This window comes from Triturus cristatus, chromosome 4_1 (genome assembly GCF_964204655.1).
Source record: "Triturus cristatus chromosome 4_1, aTriCri1.1, whole genome shotgun sequence".
Taxonomy (NCBI): Eukaryota; Metazoa; Chordata; class Amphibia; order Caudata; family Salamandridae; genus Triturus; species Triturus cristatus.
Genome location: NC_140585.1, coordinates 824,188,862 through 824,214,078, shown reverse-complemented (window position 1 = coordinate 824,214,078; position 25,217 = coordinate 824,188,862). Strand labels below are relative to the sequence as shown.

At 41.0% G+C, this 25,217-nt stretch overlaps 1 protein-coding gene across 38 annotated transcripts in view; it reads left to right on the top strand.

Moving 5' to 3' along the window:
• The window catches only part of CELF2 (CUGBP Elav-like family member 2), a 1,172,172-nt gene that overhangs the window by 1,064,450 nt on the left and 82,505 nt on the right, over window positions 1-25,217 (top strand). For 24 of the 38 annotated variants that reach the window (XM_085653524.1, XM_085653486.1, XM_085653484.1 and 21 more), the window contains 2 exons: window positions 19,208-19,297; window positions 24,887-25,021. In XM_085653524.1, coding sequence (XP_085509650.1) covers window positions 19,208-19,297; window positions 24,887-25,021 — 225 coding nt within the window. The remainder of the gene's footprint in view (window positions 1-19,207; window positions 19,298-24,886; window positions 25,022-25,217) is intronic. The other 14 variants (XM_085653515.1, XM_085653510.1, XM_085653522.1 and 11 more) reach the window with 1 other exon arrangement.

Sequence of the window (25,217 nt, the reverse complement as noted above, 5' to 3'; positions counted from 1 at the left end):
AGTGTCCGATGGGAAATGGGCATTCAAATATCCTATAGATTTCCCAGAAAAGCTCTTTTGTGCCCTTGCATTATTTTGAATGATTGTATCATATTCTCCTAGGTGAACAAGCAAGGCAGCGTCAGAATTTCTAACTTACTCAGAGGTCTGTCCTGTTTTTTAGTTTGTTGATTTAGGTTTTAATGTAGCGTTAACATACCAAGTTGCGACTTCTTCAAATCCCTCTGGGAATAAGGATGGATGGCTTGCCCTCCCATATTGCCTCTCATAGCACCCCCATACCCTGCCCTGCTCACACTGTCCTGGCTGCCCTTTTCCCAGCTTCTATCTTCTATCGCGGTCCTTTTGGAAGTGAACAACCCTCCTATTGTAATTTTACGCTTCAAATTGCCCCGCCACTCCCTGAGCATTATGAATAAGGAAATGGTAAAGAGGGGCACAACGCATAGTTATGGGACAATGGATTGTGAAGTTTTGAAATATTATCAAACAATATTTTCTAAACTCTTCTCAGTCCCAAATAATATCTGAGATTTACTCTTGTGAAGGGCAGTAGTATGCTCATTTCCTGCATCGAAATATAAAGGGCAAACTCCCAAAACATGTATAATAGGGGAGTGAGCTTTCCCTATGAGGCAAAATGTTTTCTGCATGGAGGAAATAAGAAAGAAATGTACACATGCAAATATGGTGAGGAATATCCGTGCACAATTTTACAATGTTTTTATTGCTATTTAATCTAGAATCTCCACAAGTTGAACAAGATACAAACATAGACATGTTCATAAAGTGGAGCGACATACACATCCCATCATGCTTACACTGACAATATTCTGGTAGCAGATCACACAATGATATGGAGGGGGTAGTAGGGCATAGGGAAAACATAGGATGCTAACCCAGAGTGACTGGGGCACCCTGTCTTGTAGAGGAGTAGCCAATGTGTGCATCACAAAATAAAACAATACAGTAATGTTTGAAACCCTCTGGCTGGCCTTGCCTGTGCAGCTAATTGGAAATGCAGTAATGTGAGTAGCAGGCGTATACTACAAGCATGGGGGATGCAGGCAAATGGGCACTCCAGGGAGAGAAAGGGAGTGGAGTGATCCTCTACATAATCCACCCCAGAGAGTGCAGGGTCCCCATTGATGTCAGGGGAGCGTGTGCATGTGAGTGAGTGGGTCGCCGAGTGGTTCAATCTAGTCGGCCTTATGATGAGGGACCTCTTATTTCTCAAAGGCCGGTAACAGCAGTGTCAAGCTCCATCGGAACTGTAAGATCCACGTGAACACTGCTGATCTTTTAACTTTCACAAGAGATTTCCGCTGCTGAAAGCTGTCAATATTGCTGGGTGAAAGTCTGGCTTAAAATGAGGAATTACTAGGGGGAATTGGATTCAGAATTACCAATTCCTCCGGTAATTCCAAATTTCTTAATATATCCTCTGGGTCCAACTCATAATGGGCTGAATTTTCCCCACCCTCGGATTTAACAGTATCCCTCGTTATCGGTGACTCCGGTGGCCCACTAATAAGTAGGGCTTTAGTATCTGGTGACACTGTGCAGCTGACCTACGCACATTTCGCTAATGTGAAGATGCATTCTTATCCATAATTTGGAAGAAGGTGAATTTTGGTTGCGCTGGGTGGTGAGTGAGAGAACTCTGAAAGTTCTTTGCCCTTTTACTGAAAATCTTCTGCCCCTGTGATTCTTTTATTAATGGGTAATTGCCGGCTTGAGCCCTGATTCCAATTTGGCAAAACTGAGGACTATTTAACTTACGTTACAAATATTGATTCGTTGGGGTAAGGTGTTTAGCACGTGTGCAATCTTCCTTTTGTTGTGGCTGTGAAAGAGTAAAATCAGGAGTTACACAAGTAAAGAGGTACATACTGCACCTATTTCTGTATGTATCAGAGTATAATCACATATTTATCTCAGATTTATTTTTCAAGATGGTACAGATACCATGATTTCAGGAAGAGGAGAGATACTAGGGTATAGGCACAGTAGAAATACTAGTGTATAGGTAGGGGGTAGACATAAACGGGTATTAGTAGGAATTGAGTTTCTAGTGTATATGAAGGGATATTCTTAGTAAGGTATAGGTATTGGGTAAAGGTATTAGGTTATATGCACGGTCTAAAGTATTTTGGTATAGGTCTAGACAGAGATAAATGGGGCTTTGGTATAAAATAAGGATAGAAGTATCCGGGTACAGGAAGAGTGTAGGTTGTGGGGATGGTATTTGGCTATATGTGTGGGTGAGGGTGCTAGAATATAGGAAGGAGTGGTAGTAAAAGAGAACAGGTATAAATGGGTTTGAGGTAATATGGTATAGGTAAGCATGGATATACTACGATATATGTAGGCTTAGAGCCCCAGACATATAGGTGGAGCTATAGGTATCAGGGTATAAATTGAGTTAGAGGGTACAGGGTTAATTGGGGCAGATAAACACGGATATGGTCTAAAGATAGAAAAACGAGGCTGGAGGGAGAAAGTGTAGAGGTACTAGGGTGTGAATAGGCTCAGACATTCTGGGTTGTAGGTACTAGGATATAGGCAGGAGTAGGTGGCATTAGTAAAAAAGAAATAGAGGGAGGAGAGGAGGAACAGCCAGACTATCGGAAGAGCGATGAAGAGACAAAAAGAGAGTCTAAATGGATGGAGTATTAAAGGTATCAAGACAAAAAAGATTCAAGCAATTTATGTGATCCTGAAAAAACCCAGAATGTAGGGAATTTTTTTGATGTGACAGGCATTCACTGGGATAGATTCAACATTGTGCGCATTTAAACATATTAGATGAAGCTGTTTTGTGGAGAAAATTCTTCAGAGCAGGTTCCTTTAAATGTGCTTTTTTCTAGAATCGCCCAAGGGTGCTTGGCCATTTAGAATGCTGGCTCTTCATGAGCCTTTTTCCTTTGTTACAAACTGTTGCATAAGTAGAAAGACCTATTGTACTCTCAAAAGGCAATGTTCTATTGATGGTCAAATTAAAGATATGCGGAATTCTTCTCTAGCTTTTTATGGACAAAATCAACCATTTCTGTGCTTTACTTTCCTGTGTAAGCATGCCTTTTACTATTTATTTTATTATACAAGTAAATGGTGCTTCTACTACTTAAACATTGTATGGTTTAAATCTTTTTATTATTTTAAAGCAGGGACAAGCATAACATTAGCCACCACCTACATCCACCTTCTGGTGGGAAACTTGCATTTAAACTGAGAATAATGAGGAAACATAGAGAAGGAAGAAAGTAAGAAAGAAGAGGAAAGGCAATGGAGGCTATCCCTAAAACAAGCGTGAGGTGTGCCAGGCGGGTGAGCTGTAGGCGAACGAGGCGGGAGGTGATCCATTGTACTTAGGTCTGTGGGCGGTTGGAGTTAGTGAGGCATAGCACTCTGAGATATTTAGGACATGTAAGTTCCGTACATTCATTAGACAAGAATTCGATGGTGGACCCCCACATTTTCTTGAATTTGGGGAGGGAGTGTGTAAGGGCAGCCATAATCTTTTCCATACCCAGGAGTTCCCACAGCCTATATAACCATTCCAGATGGAACAGAACCTCTGCCCTGCCCCGTTTAGCCAGCAATAACTGTTTGGCCGCCCCCAGTGCCAGCGTTATCACTCTACCTCTTCAAGATTTGAGAGGATACATCAAGGCATTCGGAAGCCCTAAAAGTGTAAACGTGGGAAGTCTTGGTAGATCAGTATGGTTGAATGTGTCTATGTCCCGGAGAATCGTCCCCCAAAAGTTCCGTATTCTTGGGCAAGCCCATAAAATGTGGGTGAGCGTGCCCGACCAACTATGATTACACCAACAGAGCCCTGTTCCGCCTGGTTTCCACTTGAGTAGCCGCTCGGGGGTGTAATACCAATAGTGGGCGATCTTCAAGAACATCTCTTTGCCTGCTGTACTACAGGCTGATGCCTTGGCTCTGAATACAATATCACTCCATTCCTTAGGGGAGAACTCGTATTCCAGTTCAGCCTCCCACCTACGCTGTCCGGGGGATTTGTCAGTCCGCCTGGGGGTATTTAAAAAGGCGTTGATGTCCGACAGCAGTCGTTTGTCTGATGTCCTAGTGATGTACCATTTCTCGAATTGTGTGAGCTTTCGACTGGCGTGCGCGCGCACCTGCGATTGGGTGACCCAATGACGAAGGGACAGGTACTGCCAATATGCTTGTTTAGGAATACCGTAACCCTCCGTAAGGCTAGAGAACTCCATCACCCCATGCACATCATACAGATCCCCAATACGTTTACAGTTGGCTGCTTGCTACGGGAGAATGCCATTCTCAGTGGCTGCCGGCGGGAAATCAGGGTTTCCTATAAAAGGGGTCAGGGGTGAAATCGGGGTGGATAAGCCATGTGGTACCTGTACTCTGTCCCATACGGCCATGGTGGCACGCAGGACCGGTGATATATAGACTCCACACGGTCGGTGTTTTCGAGGGAACCATGAGACCTTCCAGATGTGCATACCTGCAGTCGAGCGGTCTATGAACCACTAATGCTTTTCTGACTCTAACTTGTACAATTCAAGCATGTATCGGAGTTGTGCAGCTTGGAAGTATCGTTCTAGACACCGGACCCCCTGTCTCCCTGTTTGAGGTATGTCAGTTGACGGGCCATTCTCGGTCTGTTACCCCCCCAGATAAAGGTGCAGAGGAGTTGTTGCAGTTGTGTCAGTACATTAGGAGGGGGACTCAGCGGCAGTGTCTGCATTACATGTAGTATCCGTGGGAGCGTGGTCATTTTGACGGCAGCTAATCTGCCAAGCCAGGACAGGGCATGTCTCTTCCAGCTCATGAGCTCCCTTCGAATCCCAACTAATAGGCTAGCGTAGTTGGCTTGCGATGTTTTGGAAACTGTAGGGAACATCTGCAGGCCCAGATATTGGATGCTTTCGGTGGCCAATTTGAAAGGAAATCTCGACGACAGCGTCAACTGATCCGCCTGCGGGAGAGTCAGGCTCAAGACCTGAGTTTTGTGGAGATTGACCTTAAATCCAGAGACCAGGCTAAACAGCTCCAGCTCCTCCACCAGAGCGCCCAATGCGAGGTCCAGCTGGGTTGCTTAAACATTTTAATGGGAAACTAACTTTTTAGGTCACGCCTACCAGGACCTAACAAGCTGTCTGCTGGCAAAAGACCTATTGTGAACTTAAGTGGGCTTTCAGCCCAACCTTTGCTTACCATTGTTTGGCTTTATCGTAATTCTTTTTTGCTTGCTTCTTATTTGATTTCTTTGTCCCATCCTGTCCATTTTGCGTGTTACCCCTACCCTTTGAGCATAGCCTCTTTACCATCCTTTTCTTTGGCTCATTTGCATCCTTAGCACTGCTCACCTTTGGAGAACTCCTTATGGTCTGCCTTGACAGGCAATTATGTGAGAATCACAGAGAGGGGCTATGACTCCGCCTACATGTTGGGAGCCAGAAGTACATGTTTTGATTGGGCAGAAGTTGTGTGCTTCCACAAAAAAGTGTTTGTCCTTGACGCACTTTATTTTTCCATCTGCCTTGGCTCAAACTTTCATGGGCACACTCATGACATTGAAAGGTATTAAAGTGTCTAGGATGACTGGATAATCCATGGTGTTTTTCTCTGGCAGCAGCACAAATTGTAGGAGGGCAGTCATTAACCTGCATGGATTTTTAGGTCTGGCTAGACACTGCAACTGTCACCGTACCTTTTAACCTACACCAATATTATTATACAATCTTTTACATTCCTTTAAAGCAGACCTATTGGTCAAGCACTCCATGAGAGCATATATGTTTTCCAGCTATCTCTCTCATGTGCTTTTTCTCCACCATACCGCCTCTCCCCCTGCTGCATGTTGCTCTTTTCCTCATTTGCTTCTATCCCTGAAAACTCCCCTGCCCTCTGTACTCCATGTTGCACCCTTCGCCATCGCCATGTGGTTTTCCCTCCCGATAGCCACCTGCCCCCCGCTTTGTTTTGCTCTCTCCTTCATTTGTTTCCACCACCTTGCGATCCTTGCTGATCTCTAGAACATGTGCTTCTGCCACACCCCTCCCCCACCTGCAGGCCAGGTCCCCATGCTCTGTGGGTTTATCCCTTGTGTGCTTCATCCTCTGGGAAACACCGCCACTCCCTGTGTTACTCCCTCCCTTGTGTGCTTTCCTCCTGCAAATTTCTCCCTCCCCCATACGCCGTGTTGGTCTCTCCCACGAGTGCTTCCCCCACTACCTGCAATTTATGTTTCTTCCTCTATCGTGTGTCCCCCCTCAGAAAGCACCCTCGTTCACCCTGTGCACCATGTTGCTCTCTTCCTTGTGTGCTTTTGCCCAGGCCACCCCCCACCTTGCCTCCCAAAACATCATTGGCAAAATGAAAGACCTATTTACTTAGTTAATAATTAATAGGTCTGGTGTTAACCAATATCTTTTGTTCTTCATAAAAATATTCAGTAAGCCTTATTCCTTCATTGGTCTGCTGAGGTGTCATTATCATTTCGCATTTGCCCACCACAGTATACAGCAAGGCCTCAGCCATTGGCTTATTGCCTTACCTCACTCTATATATATATATATATATATATATATATATATATATATATATATATATACATATATATATATATATATGTATATATATATATATGCCGAAGAAAGAATCAAAGGGACACAGCGGAGGTCCAGGTAGGTGGTTTTATTCTCAAAGAAGCATCGGCATGTCTTAGTTGACTTTATCAAATGCCTGCCAGTGCACTGGAAATAAGCTCCCCCTGGTGGGCGGGATCAGAGTCTCACAAAGTACTGTTGCTGCATCGGCAGATTACAGATCCCAGCATGCACCTGCCACAGCATGCCGGGTGAGGTTCTCCTCCTGTTTCCCTGTATCCATCTTTGGGTCCAGGACACAATTAGGAACGTGGTACAGATGCAATGGCCAACTCAGCTGCAGAGACAAAACCTCCCGCTGGGTCCCCTAAACGCCTCAACCGCAAGTATCCACATTAGGGCAGACCTGGCACCTCGGATACAGTGGCCCTTGGTTCCTCCGTGCAAGTGCAGCGGCGCTGTTCCAAATGCTGGTGCGGTGGGTCAGAGTACTCCCAGTATCCTGGAGAAACAAAGTTGCAAAAGCTGCCCTTTTTGACTCTGTCCACTTTGTAAGGCGGGTCCCTTTAGCGCGTCACGGGCCGGTGCGCACAATATGCCACAAAGTATTCAAATCGTACATAGAGCCAATCGCAAATAAAGTAAGCAATGGTAAAGCCAAAATGTCTGTAGTCGAAGACGCTCATAGGATAAACTCAGATGGCCAGTATATTGTATTGGTGTGCAAGGGCACTGCACTGCAGTGCATTAGGCAGACCTGAGTGGCGGCTGCATGCTCCAGTATATGAAGCACCTGCATCTTGCAGCCATCCGATCCTTCTGGCTGCTCCCGAGCACCTGAACCCTGAGCTGGCGCCAATTAAGGCCTTCCTGTAGGGAGCCTGGAGGGCACTGCTGTTCCCGGGGAGAGATCCTCTCACAAGAGGTCACCCTGCTCGGCGCTCACACAGCTTGTCACCTGCCTGCGTCGGACATGTCAGTTTCACCCGAGGGCCCTCCCGGGCCGCGCGGAGGATTCCATGCTCGGGTCAAATTGTTAATACTGCCGAGTAATTTGACAGCGCGCCTGGTGGAAAATTTCCAGCACGGGTTTGAACTGTCAAAATATGACATCAGGGGTTATTTTTCCTCGTTATTCATGGTTTTATTCGTCCTTTCCTACCCTTGGCGTATTTCATTTGCTTGCTGTCCTGCTTGCTTCATTTGAGGAATCCTTCAATAATATGCGCTCAAAAAGAGTTTTTAGCAGTCTTTCCAATGACAACAGGCAAAGTGCAGTGGCCAGGTTTCCTTGATGTCGCCCAGTGACCATCCATCTTGTGAGACAGCAAGTTTCCTGGAGGCTCTGTTATTTTGAGGCAACATTTTATTTGTATCCAGTACTCTCGCATTGCTTGGAATTTCTGTTTCAAAGTTGGAATATAATTTGAATTGTTCTAAGGTTGAATTTCCTTTTTTAGGGAGTCCCCAGTCACTTCATTTAGTCACATGAATCACACGAGTAACAGTATTCATAAAGGTATGTGACCGAGAGAGAAAGGACTTGTGTTCAAGCAAAGGCAGAGGGGACTGACTGGAGTCTCGGGTGCTAAGGCAGACAGGGACTGTGTGGACTGCATCACATGGATTTATCAGCCCTTGTCTGCCTCCTGTGTGTATGTATCTATAACATGTTCCATGTTTCTTATATTTGCAGCATTCTGGGTACCAATATTCTTTTTCCATGGTTCTCTCAGAAGCCCTTCCTCTCTATCCGTGGTTCTTAACCGTTTGACTTCTGTGAACCCCCACTTAAGCATGACTGGAATCCAGGTACCCCCACAGAGTCATTTTTGGAATCCGGGGACCCTGGCGTAAGCAACTTCGATGATTTGAACTGGAAAAAATACCTAAAAATAGGGAAGCATGCATTTAATACACAAATGATTCAATATGTTATTTAATTCACAAACATAAAAAAAAAATATTAATTTTAATGGGAAGGTCGGAGCTTTTCTTAATTCAGTTGAAGCCACCTATCGTCCTGACTATAGTCTGTTTGATGCATTAGCACTGCTCTCACGAATCGATCAGAGGATAACAAGTTACATTTTAGTCTCCAATTTCACATTACTTCATATTTACAGAACGTTTTAAAATTTCCAATTTTATATTTTGCGCCCTTATTTCTATGCACTTTATTAATCTGCTATTGTAATTTCATTTTCTAAGTTATTGCGCACCCACTGAGCAGGCGTCGTGGGCCCTCAGTGTCCTCAGACCGTAGGTTGAGAACCACTGTTCTATGTGATGAATCTTCAGATATGCAATTCTTAGGTACTGGGGTCTACAAATATCCTCTTTCATTAATGTTTTACACTGATAACGGCACCATGCAAAGTGCATCTCCAGGGTCTTTCACATGAAACAGGCCACCAGGGAAACTGCTCCAACACAATCAACACGATTTGGTATCCAACTAGTCACAGTGACATTCATCACTTGATAGTCTTTCTTTCAGGGGATTAGTGGCTTCACAGTTACATTTTACAGTGGAAACAACATTTACAGTGTAAAAAGAGATGGTAACACAGTTGTTAGTTCTTCAATTATAACGTTCGCGCGCTTTTGTTCTCCTCAGATAATTTTGCAATCACATTGATTCCAGCCCACTGGCCTTTCATTTTGGTTTTTCTTTTCAGACCTTTCCCTGACTCACTGCTATGGCTTTAATATTCACCTTCCTCAGCTTCACCAGTGGCCTACTTAGGGCTTTACTTTCTATTGGATTACAGGCTCCATTACTGTCCTTCTGTTTGAGGGTATGCAGCAGAACTTTCCATTTTCAGTGCTCCTGTCAGAGGCCGCCTTATCCCCCCTTAGCCCGCAATGGCAAAGGGCTTTCTACGCTGGCTACAGGCCCTTCCATGTTCTCTACATTTCTCTACAATTTGTTTTTTTTTGCCTTTCCAGCATCGTGTCCTTCTGTGGGGTGCCCTTTGCTAGTTGTTTTCTGAAGTCTACAGGCTGCAGAACCTATGCCATTTTTCGCCTCTTCCAATCACCTTTCCTGGGAGGCGAGGCGGTTGGTGAGCATTTAAGTCATTGGGAAATAGAATGGAAACAATGAGCAGTTTGAGAAGAAGTAAAAGCTCTTGTTGTGTCACGTTCCCCGATGGATGAAGGGTTGAAATTTGGGAATGTTCATCCTTTGCTACGCTGCTTTAAAATGGCTTCACTGTAGAAATATTGTGGGTTGGAGCTGCAGAGAGCACGTGCTTGATCGTGTATGGATTTTCTCCAGAAACTTTACATCTTTCCACATAGAATGCCTTGCTGTGGCCATCCAGTCAACTGGGGTGGATAGGAACCAGTAGTAAGGTATTCAGGGTTATACCCTTGCATTGCTGTGCTCAATACAATGCATGCCACATTGATGCCTATGTGTTAACCTGTCAACACAAATGAGCGAGGCAGAAAGAAAAGCTGCTTTTGCAAATCAACAGGCACAAAATGTTACAAAAGACATCAGAAATGGGTGATGTAGATATCCAGTTTGTCCAACCAGGAGCCATAGCTCAGAAACTATGCACAGTGCGAAACCATTCTGCCCCTTTTTTCTGTTTCTGTAGTATGGAATGGAGCAAACACATTTTGCCGTTGTACGTATTGCAGATGGGCACCATGGCAAAAGTGAGAAAACAGATGGTGAGGCAATTGCTATAGATATACCACATAACTTTTCCCCTTATAAATCATTCTATGCGTCATAGATTTTTACAAACTGTTGATCATAAACAACTCTTTCCTAAAATAAATTACACAGGCAGATTTTGCACTGCTTTCATTTATGTAATGAGAAATAGCACATATCGGGATTGCTTCAAAGGTACCCCCATCTTTCAAACTGCATTTTGTAACAACAGCAAAAATAATGTGATCAATCTCTGCCATTTTTCCCTTGTGCAAATACTGTTTGCTTGACTCTATTACAAAAGCAGCAAACAATGGTGCAAATGGATGCTGTTTTTAAAAACTTTTTTTAGCTCCAGCGCAACTTTCTTTTATGTGGCCCCAGATTTGATTCTGTGACATCTTCAAGAAAAAAAGTATCTTTTAGCTATTGGTCTTCGTACAAGGAGTAAATTGCCTTTGAGCTTAAAGTGCACTTGTACATTTAGAAATCCACATTTTTTTATGTAGCTCTCATAACTTATGTTTAGTGTGTATCTAAGTGTTGTCTAGTTGTGCAAGTAAATGAGGTACAGGCAGATACAGTGACTGGTCCAGGATTACATTACAGGGCCCAATTGTAGTTTAGCCAATAACTTTAGGTGGAGATAGCCCAAGTTACCGATTCCGACTGGTATCTCCACCTCAGTTACTGGCCATTAGGCGTTTCTGGGCCCAGAATCTGTGAAATCGTTCCACAGACATTCTTCATCGGCTTTTAGCAGTTGGAGAATTAGAGTTATACTGGGTCCATTCCACACCAGGAACAACCTTTAATCGTGCAGGTGGGTGCCACCCTGTAATACCGCTCCACCAGCTTTGGACTGAAAGGTAGCCGAAAGTAGAAATCAAGTCTCCTGGTACTGCAGTTATCAATTCAGCCAGTCTATCACATCTCATACCAGCATTGTCCGTGTTGTGTATTAAACTGCACGCCAACAGCTCGCTGTTTTTATCCAGGGCTCCCTTAAGAGTTAGTGATTGGGCATCAGTTTGCAAAATTATAAATCTTGTAAATATTGTTGATTTGTTAGGTCTGGATGAAACTAATAAACGGAAGCCCTGTGAAGTTTTCTGCTTTCAACACTAGAAAAGTAAAAATAAAAAAAATAGCAACCGAGTCCAAGAAAACTGCATTTCCTAGTGTTACATCTCACGACATGACATGGTATAAAGTCTTAAAAAGGCGATACATCGGGAAAATCAATTTTGTAAAAACTTACTACTTAACCAGGTGCTTTTATGACAACACCGTCAACCCTCCACCATCCAAAGTCTATTCAAAAGAAAACAGCATATGTTGTTGATGTTGTTCCATTGCACCTAAGCACTTTACGGTGGGTCACTATTCTCCAGTAAGTGGAAAAAACTATCGGCATAGAAATGCCTCAAATACATACTTTATCTCTTTGCTTTATTCGTGTAGGTATTTTTTGTTTTAAATTGCCTCACACCCATGGACCACCTAACGCAGCTCTTTACATAGGGGCACTCATACATTACATGTTTACATGAAGATTGGAACATGGAATGGATGACTGCGGTTCTGTACAGGACAGTTAGCGGGTTCTGACAGGGGCTACCACGTTGAGTGGTTTAGGAAAAGGGTTGCTTATTTTCGAGTGATGAGCTGTGGAAAAGGGTATTCACTTTTTATCAGTGGGGCTGGAACAACGTTCAGAGTGGGTCGAAGACCATTTAAGAATGCCCTATAAAACCATGGATTTGAGTGGAGCAAACGAGCCACATTACTTATCTCCTGGATGTGGAGAGTTCCCCCTCAGATTTTGATCATAACATGGGTCCCTGTGGTACATCTTGAAGCATATTTTCCAAAATGTGTGGGTAACAGGCACATGGGTATGTGGTACTGGTATGCTGGGTCATTTGTGCAAACCACACTATTGTACGCTTTGCAGCTCGTGTTTTGCTGTAATTGAGATGTTTACTATAAAGCGCTTTACTTTTCCTTGCAGCTTAGCCTGTGCAGTAGCATATGCCTAAAAATAATTAATAAAATATCAAACAAAAGGCACCGACAATAATGTGGACATTTCAGGGTGAAATGCCTGATGACAGTATGTGTAAAGATAATCTACTATATATTTCAGCAGTGCCAATGATGTCACAAAAACCTTTTCAATGTGTATCGGCAGTTGCACCAATTACTTCTCAAAAAGTAGATATTTACAGAAGAGGAATAATACACGACTGTAGTGTTAGCATTTATTTAATGTGTCTTGGGTTGTTTTTTACATTGTTTATAAAATGAGTTTCAGTTTCACTTTGCAATTAAGTGGTACGGTCTCATTTGTTCTTCGGTTAGAGGCAATATTTAAATATATTTCTGAACTGTGAAAACGAAAGTAGTTTCGACTCTGAGATTAGTGGTGCTTTAACGTTTAATCCAGATTCCTCCTTCTCCTTGAACCAAGCATGGGTGTCATTGAAAGGTCGAGTTTTGAAGTCATCACATCATGTAATATAGGATTTCAATAATTCTTAGCTTTGATGCATGTTTTGTCATACCTAATATCTCAATGAACACAGTCAAATTAAAACAAAATACACAAAGCATACAACTGTAAACATATATTTGATCGGCAATCGAATTTAAAGTACTTTGCTACAGCCGAGTTTAATAACAACTAGCCTGTGACTGCCTTTAAATGTAAGACACGATGGACGGCTTGTTTACTGCCCATTCTCCTACCAAGCTGAATGCATTGTATCTAGTGCTGCTAAAGCACGTGCTGCACCCCTGTTTCCAGTATCACTGCTTTTTCAATTTGATTATCGGATTCAAATTCTTCAATTCCAACTAATATCCAAATAGTGGAAGAATAAACTCTGTTTACCTGAGGGTTAAATGGAGTTTCAGATCCAGTAGCGCATTATCACATTGCTCAGCTGTAGTCTGTGGCGTAATCCCAATTCACGGATATAATACTCCTTTGTCGAATCCATCGGACACGCACAGTGACAAGAAGAAGCGACTGTCCCTCCCTGGAGATCGCGGGTCCAAAGCCCTTACGTGCAATATCTAACATTCCCAACCAGTGACAGGAGCAGATCAAAAGGGGCAGCTTAACACTGCTTCAGCAGGAATCTTGCGATCCTTGCCTCAGGCACTATCCGCTGAACATGAGGCAGCAGCTGCTAGTTGTAGCAGCAGGGTCCTTGCTATTCCGCTCGCTGTAGAAAGGACATAAAATTGTTTCAGCATTTCCTGCAGGACACAAAATTCAAGCAGCACAACTGACTGCTGCTCAAATTGATCACTAATGAAGAAATAGATGAATGCAGCAAGTTTTGAAAGAGACGGTCTTGCACGAACCCCCCAATCTTTCAATACATTTTAAGAGAGTGTGCATGAGCCCAACTAAAGCTGAGGTAGGAAAAGCTACATGTCCAATATAATACTTATTACAAGTGCTCAAGAAGCTGGAGCGAAAAGTACCCATAAAATTCCAACACCCATGTGTTCTGAATTTATCAGGTGTGATAATTATTGCCTATTAAAAGTTCTGCCCTCAAAGTGGGACTTAACAGGCAGATTTTGGTACATACTGCACCAAAAGCTGCATCTTCTGGCATTAACTGCCGTGGCATTTTACCCCTTTAACTTCTGGCAATTCAGGTTTGGCCTGCCAAAATTGAACAAAGTTTGTGATCTTTATCACACCTGATAATTACTGAATGCAATAAACACATGTTTGAGCATGGATCGTAATTCGCAGGGCCACTGGTAATGAGGGTCTCCGTGTTAAAGAGGCAAGTCATCATGGACGTTACAATCTGAACTTACCCACACCCTTCTACAACATGAGTTCCTGAAAAGGAAGCAGTTCACATTGGTCAAATTTTACTTTGAGATTTTAGCTAAGGGAATAAGGAATGTATCTGTCACCCTGGTTTCACCATGGGGTTCTTATCCCGAACTGTGAGCTGTAGACGTCAAACCCCCACATGCTCTTTTAACAGTTTATAAACAACAAGCCATTAGGACTTCTTTTAATTTTAGATGTCAAGACATCCAGTTGACTCAAAGGGGATGCAAGCTGATGTTTCTAGCTTGGTTGTCTAATCGCATTTCCTCTTCCCATTACAGAATATCTACTGAGCTAGAGTGTTTTAATTTTATTAGGCATACAGGCATAAACTCAAGTAGGAAGAGCGCAAGACACACTGAACTTCCATTTATCTCTGCTACATGAATGATGAAGCTGCTATTTTGCTAAAACAGTGAGGGACCATATGCCACCTGATCTATATTGAGGGCCTTTGCTCAGCCTTTGTCTGCCTTAGTCTGTCTGAGTGCCATTTACACTCTGCTTCCATTCAAGACATGGTAAGGTAATGCCTGGGGTAATGGTTCAGTCCACATCAGTCATTGACTCTCTTGCCCTATGAATGATGTCAGTTTCTGGTCACGTGTGTACATCCACCTGAAAATAAATGAATGATGGTGTCATTACCGGTTGACCTGTCCTTCAGTTTTCAATGTTCTCTTTTTATGGTTACCATTTAACCTCTTTGCTTCTCCTCATTTTATTTTATCCTAAAAGTATACTACATTTCCCTAGGCAGTGCTAATGCACTTCCTTGCCACTTATTTCTCTGCAGTGAGCCACACCCCATGTTGGAACTTCCTCAAAACCAGGCAACGATTATTGAGTGTTGTCCTTTGGGTATCGCTAGTTTACCCTTCCAAGGTGACCAGTACGTTGGTTCTAAATATGACGGTCATGCTGTGACTTTAAAACAACAATAGACTATGTACAGTGCCTCTGCAAGATGAAGACATGCTTCCTATATTTAGTTTTGTTATTGCATGCAAATGCCTCTGTGTTTTGACAGCAGCATGTTTTCTTTTCTTTTTACTTGTATTCTTTTAATTTATCTTGCATATGTTGTTGATTGTGTTTGTTTTATTGCCTTTGTGTTAAAGGGTGAATGCATGAATGAGTCTGTGGATGGATGAGTGTATACATGAGTCCAAAAGATGAGTGACACACTGCATGTATGATAATCTATTAAGTTTCTTTACCCATCTGTGATACAAAAATCATATTCATTGATTAGCCAGACCTATTGACATTGTCAATGCTTGCTTATAGACAGATCAGAAAGAGTTTAGACCAGTCCTAGTATCTGAAGTTTGAAGATCTACTGACATTACAGCCATGTTCCCAATATGTATCACAGAATAGAGTGTCTCTGAAGTGAATAAGGTGGTTTATTTCATGTGTAATTGGGGTTTATGTTTGTAGGTGAGCGAACTTGGGTTAATAGGTGCCTGGTTAAGAGTGGGACTGTTTATTCTGACCCATGCGTAAACCCCTGTTATGCATGGGTCGGAATTACAAGTTTTAAGGTATTTAATATATCCATTAATTCTCAGATGGATTGAATACCTCAGCCTTTTTTAAATTTCGGCAGATTTGACTTGCTGAAATGTAACGGGGGGAGCACACTGTATTTACCATATCATGCAGATTTTGGTGTGCTAAACAATCAAATCTGCATGTTGATCCCAGCCAACTCCTATAATAGGTGTTATTTATCGCACTTGATAAATAACGTACCCTGTGGTATCGTTATTTATCAGGTGTGATAAATATTACCCAAACTCGTTATCAGGGCCACACTGAGAAATGGAGGGATATGTGCATTGACCTACCAAGGATGAGCTACTGTTTATTCACAAAATGTTTTTACTGACAACTGGGAGAACCTCACTGGCGACCATGAAATGCACCATCAACATGTCCTTTCGCATTTACTAAACTTATTTAACTCTTCTCATATCTTGTGCATGTTATGTATGCCAATGATTTGTTGTACAGCTCTCCATATAAATGAAAACATCTGAATGTTGAAAGATCTATCGAAGATAATGGGGTGTAGCTACGCAACAAATACTTACATTTAAGAAGCATGCAGGTATGATGGTCCCTCAAACCATCTCTTTTAGGACCAAGAGAGTAAGGTGCATCATAGAAAGATGCTGTGCCAGGTAATGTGTGAGGAAGTAGTAAAGGGCACTGACAGGGCCAGAAGGCGGTTGGCAATGGTGCATTATGAGATTGTATTTAAGGCTACATCGTTTGTGGAAAGAGTTATATAGGTATTAGGCAGAAAATAGAACTATTGATTCTTTGAGTTTTATGTCATTGCTTACCAGTCTCTGAAGAGTGTATTGAACATTCTTAAACACAAAACAATTAACAACAACATAACATAGTAGTTGAAGACAGCATATGTAAATAGTTAGTAGTGGAAGAGTGTTCAACATTGGGCGACAGAGGAAAGGGGCCATTAGAATGTGAAAATGGTCCTCAATCTCTTCAGGCCAAAGTCCATCCCAATAGCCATGCCTGAGCTTTGAGATCAGGAATCATAAAAGCAGAATTGATAGTTACTCATTCTCTTTTCTTGCGCCCAATTACTCAAAGTCCCTGCTTCTTGAGATGTGACTTTTAGAAGATCATCTTTGATTTTGGAAATTTCTTAAGCCTTTGCTCTTCCAGTTGTTTTATTTAGCATCAACACCCTTAGTCTCACCTCTTGCATATTAGCTGAAGACACCATCTAGGTTTATCACCCGGGCTATAAATCTTTTCGTTATCAGGTTAACATCCAACAATGAGTGGGATCTCTTTTTAAATAGACAGTTTCCAATTGTTTCTGAGAAGGCTGCTCATTGGCTCAGAATCTTTGTTGAAAACTCTGTGTAGTCGAGGTTTGTGCCCTTATAAGGAACCTCGTTACCACTTAATGTCTCTATCGGATGGCCAATCAATCCTCTGTGATTAGCCTGATCTGAGGTTCCTGGTGGTGGCATAGTAGAAAACCACCTTTGTGTTTGGAGCTGACTATGAGAAAAGGGAAGGGCAGACGTAGGTTAAGATATCACAGAGGGTTGTTTCATAGAGAAGCAATGTTAGACTTCTGTGGAAATATAGCCAAGGATGAGTGGACCACAGACAGTAAAATACTTTACTTTATTATATGTATTTTATCATATATGGCTTGTGCATCAGAGATCTGCCTTCACGGCAGGCTATGAGTGTATGTCGTGCAAGGACCCACACAAAGCATCGCCCTACTGAGATTGGTAAATTCAAGCAGGCCTATATTGGGCAATTGGTTTTTCTGTTGTTCCAACATCCAAAGCAGGATAAATTCTGTTCGTAGTAGTATCTGAAATGATACAAATGTCACTGGAATTAACATTCAAGCTGTGTAAGATGGAAAAATTAATGGACTCCTTTGAGAGAATGTCTGCCCACAAAGTAGAACGGATCATGGACGCAACCATGGGCACTACTAACATTGATATCGTTGGAGACAAGGGATTCTTCTGAGAGATCAATTTAATAAGGGTACATTGGCACCACTGTTTTGCAAGGTAAACTATACATTTCGTACATTCACACATGCGCTCACATCTCTACAGAGATGCAGCTGTAGCCATGGAGCCGCACAACAAAAAATGTCCCACGAATGTGCTAATGGTCCTTATGAGAATGTTCTATAACCACCCATCTGTCACTTTTTAACAGGCCTGATTGGCAAGCGCTTGTAACAACTGACATCTGTTCTTCCTTATTGATATGCAGATTTATGGTAATTGCTGTGAACAATAAGACACAAAATTACCTGAGGTGAACATTAAATTAAATTTTCATGCCCCTGTCCTTATAAATATATATTTTTTTGAAATCTTAAGTTTCAGGCAGACATATCGTGCATCTGTTTTGGACATAATTTAATTGTTTTTTTTAATATGCCAAGTAATAAAATTAAATCGGAGGTCTGGCAGCTCACTGTCTTTGCCAGGGTGGTGATAAATACACTTGATAAATAAACATTATTATTTTAAGCTGAGTGCATTTTAAGCCACCTCATGGCAGTATTATAAATTTGAAATGTATAACATTGTCAGCAATTCATCTACTACTCCTGTGGTATTTCTCAACATTATGATACCCCCTAACCCCTCCATATACGTCTTTCTTGGAGGCCATTTCATCAAGTGAGCACTCTGCACTCCTTGGTACAGTAAAGTAGTGAATCTATAGCAACGTCTGTGCTGTTGAGATATCCTCATTTGTGCAATTACCTGACTACTCCCCATCAAGGAGGGCAATTCTCTTGCAGTCATAGGTTTGACATGAATGTCATTTCAGGAGATCTGGTCCTGTTTGCATTTTACATAGAAAATCATTGGGCTGGATAAATGTATTGAAGCATCACAGCAAATTACTGCAGCATTTATGTCATTAGGCAATGTGGTAATTGATAGACTTTCCACATAATGTTTTGCTGAGTATCGCCCTTGCATCCGTTCCTGGTGCATGGCCGTATTCTTCAGTGGCCTTTAATGCTTGCCACATTTCCCCGTTGCTCATTAGCCTTGGGAAGTGTTCGCTACCTGTGCACACGCACTGATTACGCAAGTCACGAAGAACCAAATCAGAAGTTAGAGTGAAATCAAAGTAACTTGTTTTTTGTTATTAATTTAGAAGTTGCATTCAAGCTTCTGTGGCATATAGACATTTTGCTGACAAGTGATCCTGTTTCATTTGTTACACTTTAGCTGGAGCTGGCTTTAGGACCAGCAACACTTTGTGTTCATGAACTTATAGTTTTTATTCCAATGTGAGTATGGACTTCTCAAATCAGCAAGCTAAGTGCTGTTGTGTCCACAGGCAAGACTGGTTCATGGTGCCACACATGGCATGGGCCTAGTGGCAGCTACAGAAGTAAACTATATACATATGTATATAACGTATGCTGTTTGTAAAATTTTGTTTTACTTTTGCTGAGTTAAGTCCAAGCCAATTAACCTGAATCCACCTGCACAATTCTTTTTGTTCCAGACTTTAAATCGCCATGGAACACGAGTAACCTGTCATACCCGCAACAGCAGCAACACCAACACAGACAACACTTAATGCTGCAGGACCAAAGTACTAAGATCACGCAGGGTTCATGGCTCTGCATTCTGCTTTGTTTTGTTTTATTTTGAACATTGTATTTCCCTGTGCCTGACTTTTCTAAAATGTAATCACCATCAGATTTTTGTGTAGATATATTATTTGCGAGTGTGGGGGTGAAGGTAGTCAAGGGGGCTGACAAAACCTACGCGTTATGAGAATTGGTTAACACTTCCTTTTCTTCCTGCGTTGTACTCTGCCATAACAATCACCAACTTCAGAGCCAAGTAAATTGGCAGAAGGCAGGTCGATTGGAGCTGCTCTAATTGGCAGACAGCATGTGAATCATAGGGATGGGGTCGAGGGATGCCAGCCAAACAGGAGCCATGGACTGAATGCCGTCTGATGGGGCTTTTTATAATGTGTGCCTGGAAGAAGTCCATCTGTTATGAAAGAGGGTGACTACATATATTTAACATATCCTTAATCATTGTTCTTTGCTGAACAGGAAGTGCGTTGCCCTCCCTAGCCTGCACTGAGTTTGGGAGGCGGTCCTCAGTGATAAGCAATTTTGTGGATATTAAGACTCCACCACTGACACCAACTATGGTTTTAGCTGCTGATATTACTAGTTTGAGATGACTATGGATGCAGAATGTCTCTGCTGGGAGTCCAGCGGATGGCCTATCCTACAAACCTCTGTGCGATGCAGTCTGAGTCTGTGTGCAAATCGAGTAAACATAAAACGTAAGGAGCCTCCCACATACTGTTTGCATATTTTCCCACCAACAGCTAGAGAATTCTAAATGGGTCATAACACTAATAATTCAGTGCAACACAGGGGCATAGCTATCAATAGTGCAACAGGTGAAATACCACCAAGACCATGACCATTAGAGGCCCAGTCACTGCACCCAAATTCTGTCTGTCTTTTGTTATCCAACCACTGGACAGACTGATATTTCCTTGCTTGTACCAGGGCCCATGGAACATTTGCTATGTCACTGATAGACCTCTACAACCAAAGTTTAGGGAACACTTGGAGCAACTTTTGTCCATTTCAAAATGAATAATCTTGCTGGACTATGATAATAGCACCTTAACTGGAATTTATGTTGTGTTCTGCAACCAGAGATACCTAATATGTATTTAATTTCTCTCTTAAAGCAATAGGTGTTTATTAGGGTGATTAATAACCCTATCCAGGTCTCTTTCTATCTCTTTTGCTCTTTCACTTTCCATCTCTCTCTCTCTCTCTCTACATATATGTATGTAGAGAGAGATGTCTATGCAGCAACATTTTATGCTGTTTATCAATATTTAACTATGTATATATAGTTCAAGAGAGAGCAGTGACATGTATGGTCTCAACAAGGGATTATAGGAAATTGTAAAGTACTTCTTCAATGAGGCTATTCATTGCAGAGAGGATACTTAGTTGTATGTTTCTGATATGACATCCAAAGATGACGGGCTAGGTTAGGATTATAAATAAACCCAAAGCAATTGGAGTGAATGGACAGCACCTTGCTCCTTCAGGCATGCAGAGGGCAGTGAAGTTGTCTCCAAGTGTGGAATACTTTAGGTTATGGTATCGACCTATACACCATTGTGTGGTTTGCCAAACCAGTGGCATCGGATGTTTGACTCTACTTTACCAAAGTCATTCATCATTCTCAGTAATATTTGCTCTGAATCCCTAAGCTCCATAGTCAAAATAATATCCAAAGGCTTGTGAAGCATTATGTAAAGTAACTGCCTTCTCCAACCTGTTCCATGTGACGTAGAACTGAGGACCTCATATATAGGGTGCATAGACAAAGTGTTTGTGTCTTACAAAACACAGTTTGTGATACATTTAGACATGGCTGGAAGCACATTACTCCTGGAGTGCAGTTAAGACTCCTCTGACAACCATTTAGATTGTCCTCAGAGAGGATTTTAGCTGGCCTGGTGTCTGGTGGGTTCTTCTCAGCCAGCAGTATAAGTGCTCACCAGGTAGGGGCATCAAGAATAGACTTTGTTCCACTTCCATTGGCATTTAGTAGTACATGCCTGCAAACCTTATCCACATGTATCGTGCTAACACCTCATCACCAATTATGTTCTCCTCACAGCATCCTTCGACAATAACTATGTGCAGAAAACATGACATATTATTATCATAACTATAACTACATATATATCTGGCATTTCAGTTGTAGTTTGTTGAATCCGTGTTATAATTTCAGCGTCAATGGGGTGCAGAACAAAAATAAGCATATCGGTTTGTGTTCTTATGTTGCTTCGTGCTGAAACGAAAATGTGATTTGTGCAAGGTGAAAGAAACCTGGCCCATTTTAATAATTCAAGATGATATCATTAATTTGTCTGGTGATCCTTAAAACAGTCATGCCCATTCACTGAAAGTATACAAAGCATATCCTTCCAATAACAAACGAGGCAGTTCATTGTTACTGATGGTTTATCGTGAGAGTGGAAGGAGAGCGTAACATTTTAATGTGTAATTTAATTCCTTCTATATATTCTGAGGCTTGAATATCTAAAACCGTGAATTACAAAAGTAGATTCTGATTACCAGCCATAAAGGGTCAACATGACCTTTCAAATTAGGTTGTTAAAAAACAGTGGAACTCGAGGCCTTATTTCACAGTGTCTATTTCCCTTCTACATTTAATGACCAAAATCAATCACCTACGTTCCTCCAGCCTCACCCATCCCGCCGAAGCCCATTATCCTAAATCCCTTCCAAAGTGCCGGTAAACCAAATCTCTGTTTCCTCTCTGAAATTTTACCCACTGAGAGGCTGTCACACTTAAGCATAAGTATTTGCATTTTGGATTTGATCCATGGGCTTAATAAATGTAGTGCATTTTGAGTGACTGGGATTCAGGATCAGGTTGACTTTTCCTTTAACCCAAAGAAGAGGGGGGAGACCTTTCTGTCTGTTGATTAATGCATTCTAATTACTGTTCTACTGAATTAAACACCACTCACACGTATCTTTCCATTGATAAAATCAATAGTAACAACATCTAATAATATACCATGTGCACCCCCAAACTCTCTTCTCTCATTTAATTAAACTATTATTTATGAAAGGCTGAGTTCACCCCTGCTGGCATTGAATATTTAGCCAGCAGGTCTTAGTTTGAGCAGTGTTGAGTCACTGCATGAATTAAGTAATACATTGAACTGCACAAACTGTACATATATTGAACAGTCACAAAGAGACTCGTTTTAATGCTTCTCATTTTGTAAAATGTATTACACTGTGTAAGGTTATTATATGTATTTTGCTAATTTTATAGCTACAAATGTCAGATTCTCAATTTTAAGGTGCATTAGGAATATGTCAATTTCCCTAATATAATATAGTTTTATGACTGTTATTATGATGTTGATAAATTGAAGGCATTAATATATATTGAAGCAAAAGGAAGTTTGGACTTGAAAGCATAGTTCATTTGTACACACAAAATCATATTTTTGGCATATAGCATCAACATCGTATAAATCTTGGGAGTAGCAAACACGAGTGGAGCTTCACTGAAGGGTTACATTTAAAAGTAAATGATGAATTCTGAGTTCAGACAGAATAAAAACTCATAAAATATAAATAACTAATTTGTGAGCTCAGGTGTAATAGAAATGTAGATTAGCAAAATATTGTTTAAGAAACAGTGTGTCAGAAATGAAGTATAAATGAAACAAAAAGCAATGAATAAAAATAGATTTAATGATAGAGGCTAAGTACCTACTTGGTGACACTATCAAAAGATTTGCCTTCATTTAACTAAATGTAATGAAGAGTGTTTTCTATAAGTACAAATAACACTTTCTAAAATTGTTGTTCAGATACATTCATTATCTTTGGTCCGTTCATAGTGTACCTGGTGGATTTCAAAGCATATATCGTTATAGGATTTTGCTATAAGGAATGTACACTTATACCATTATGTAACCTACTAATTCTCTAAGACTCTTTACACAATTCTTATGTATTTCATCTTTCAAGTCTACTCGTCAACAGGGAATAGCATCCAACTATAGCCCTATTTTAATATGCCAATAATAATTGTAAACACATGTAGGTGAATTCAAATCGAGTTATGTTCAGCAAAAAAATAATACTGAAAATGAGGTTAATACTATTACAATGCTGTATAATGTAGTTTTTTTACTCTCAATGTTTATTATCTGATTTCTTTTTAATTCTAGTGATGATCTAGCCAAGTGATCACTATGGCTGATGATTTATTTTAAATGTATCAGAAGAGTGGTTTGGGTGTGCTTACCAAGAGAGCCACACCAATTCTTTGTATCAGCTATAATTGATCTACAGTTATCAAAATTTATAGACAGTGAAGTGGTGAAAAAAATGTAAGCAAAAATAAGAAATTCTGAAACGGTGGAAGTAAATATATTGTGGACTCCTGCGGTTACAAAAACACCTATCCTTTGGCTGGAGAAAGACTATTGCATTTCTAGAATTATAGCCATTAAGAGTACGTATTTAGCCCGTATTGTTCTAGAGCAACAAAGAATAAAATATCAAGGGTGTAAATAGGAAAACCCCAACATCAACAACAGAAAGAGAAAAAGTTCAAAATAGGGGGAGAAAAAACAAAAAGGCATTTCCACACCAGACCTACTAACAATTACATTTAAACATATATAAAACATATTTGTATTTCATTTAGCTGTTTTCTATGTCAGTATTGTAACAGCAAAGGGTTTGTTACATTAAAGAAATAATATTTGGCTAGTTTCAGACCAAGAGATTGCATGAGAGACTGCGAAACTGCCGACTTTCATGAATAGTTTTGTCAGTGAATGGAGAAAAGAATATTTCTCCATAGAAACATAGATATAAAATAAAGGCTCAGTTTGGTTTGAAATTCATTACAAGGTACTAGAAGAATCAATGTAAATCAGTATGTACATTAACAAAATTCTCAATTTCGCAACAATGATGTCTTGTCATTGATAATGACGAAAAACTCACTACAGGAACAAACGTTCTGAGGTGCTGTAAGGTATGTGAATGATCTCAGAAAAGACCCAGTTCCAATAATATTGTTACTCAAGCACATTTTGATAATATTCTAGCGAGACAGTGAAGGTTTGTAAGCTAAATTGATAAAGAAATAGTAGCACACATTGACAGTCATTTATTGGTGGAAAAAATCTCTAAATACAATTTTTTCCAAACATCATTGACTGTTGCATGCTAGATATTTCACAGGAGCCATGAACGGTTCAATTTCAGAATCGTTTTTGAATCCACTATAACAGCTTCTCTGAATCATAGCTTCATTTTGGGTTGGTACTGTTAATATTTGCAGTAGGGTTTAATTTATAACCACTGTGATGGAGTGCTGACTGCTTTTTCCCGTTCCAACAAATTTAAAATGATCAGTTTGAGTGGCATTCAGTGATGCTCTATTTGCTGCTTTGAGTAGATCCAAAAGCTTCCTGGCTTTTTGGAAGCCTGAAAGAACTCTGTGCCAGCATCAAATGTAGCCCAGAAAAGCATTACCGGAAACATAATAGATTTCAAAACACTTTGGAATCTGCTCATGAAACTCTTTCTGAAGCTCTCTTTTGTTTCCTACACAGGCATGAATGCTTTACAATTGCAGAATTTGGCAACCCTAGCTGCGGCAGCGGCTGCAGCCCAAACCTCAGCCACCAGCACCACTGCCAATCCTCTGTCGTCTACGACTAGTGCACTTGGAGCACTGACAAGCCCGGGTGAGAAGTGTACAATTTTTGAAAGAATTTCTATTTTAATGAGACCTGTGAATGATCAAAAGTCAAACACACTAGAAACTAACATTTTAAACAGCAGCATACTGTGGCATAATGTTGATGAGAGAAGAAGTTACAGCATGTTCAATAAAATATTTGTTTCATTCTATTAAATCAAAATTTAGGATAATCGTTTTAT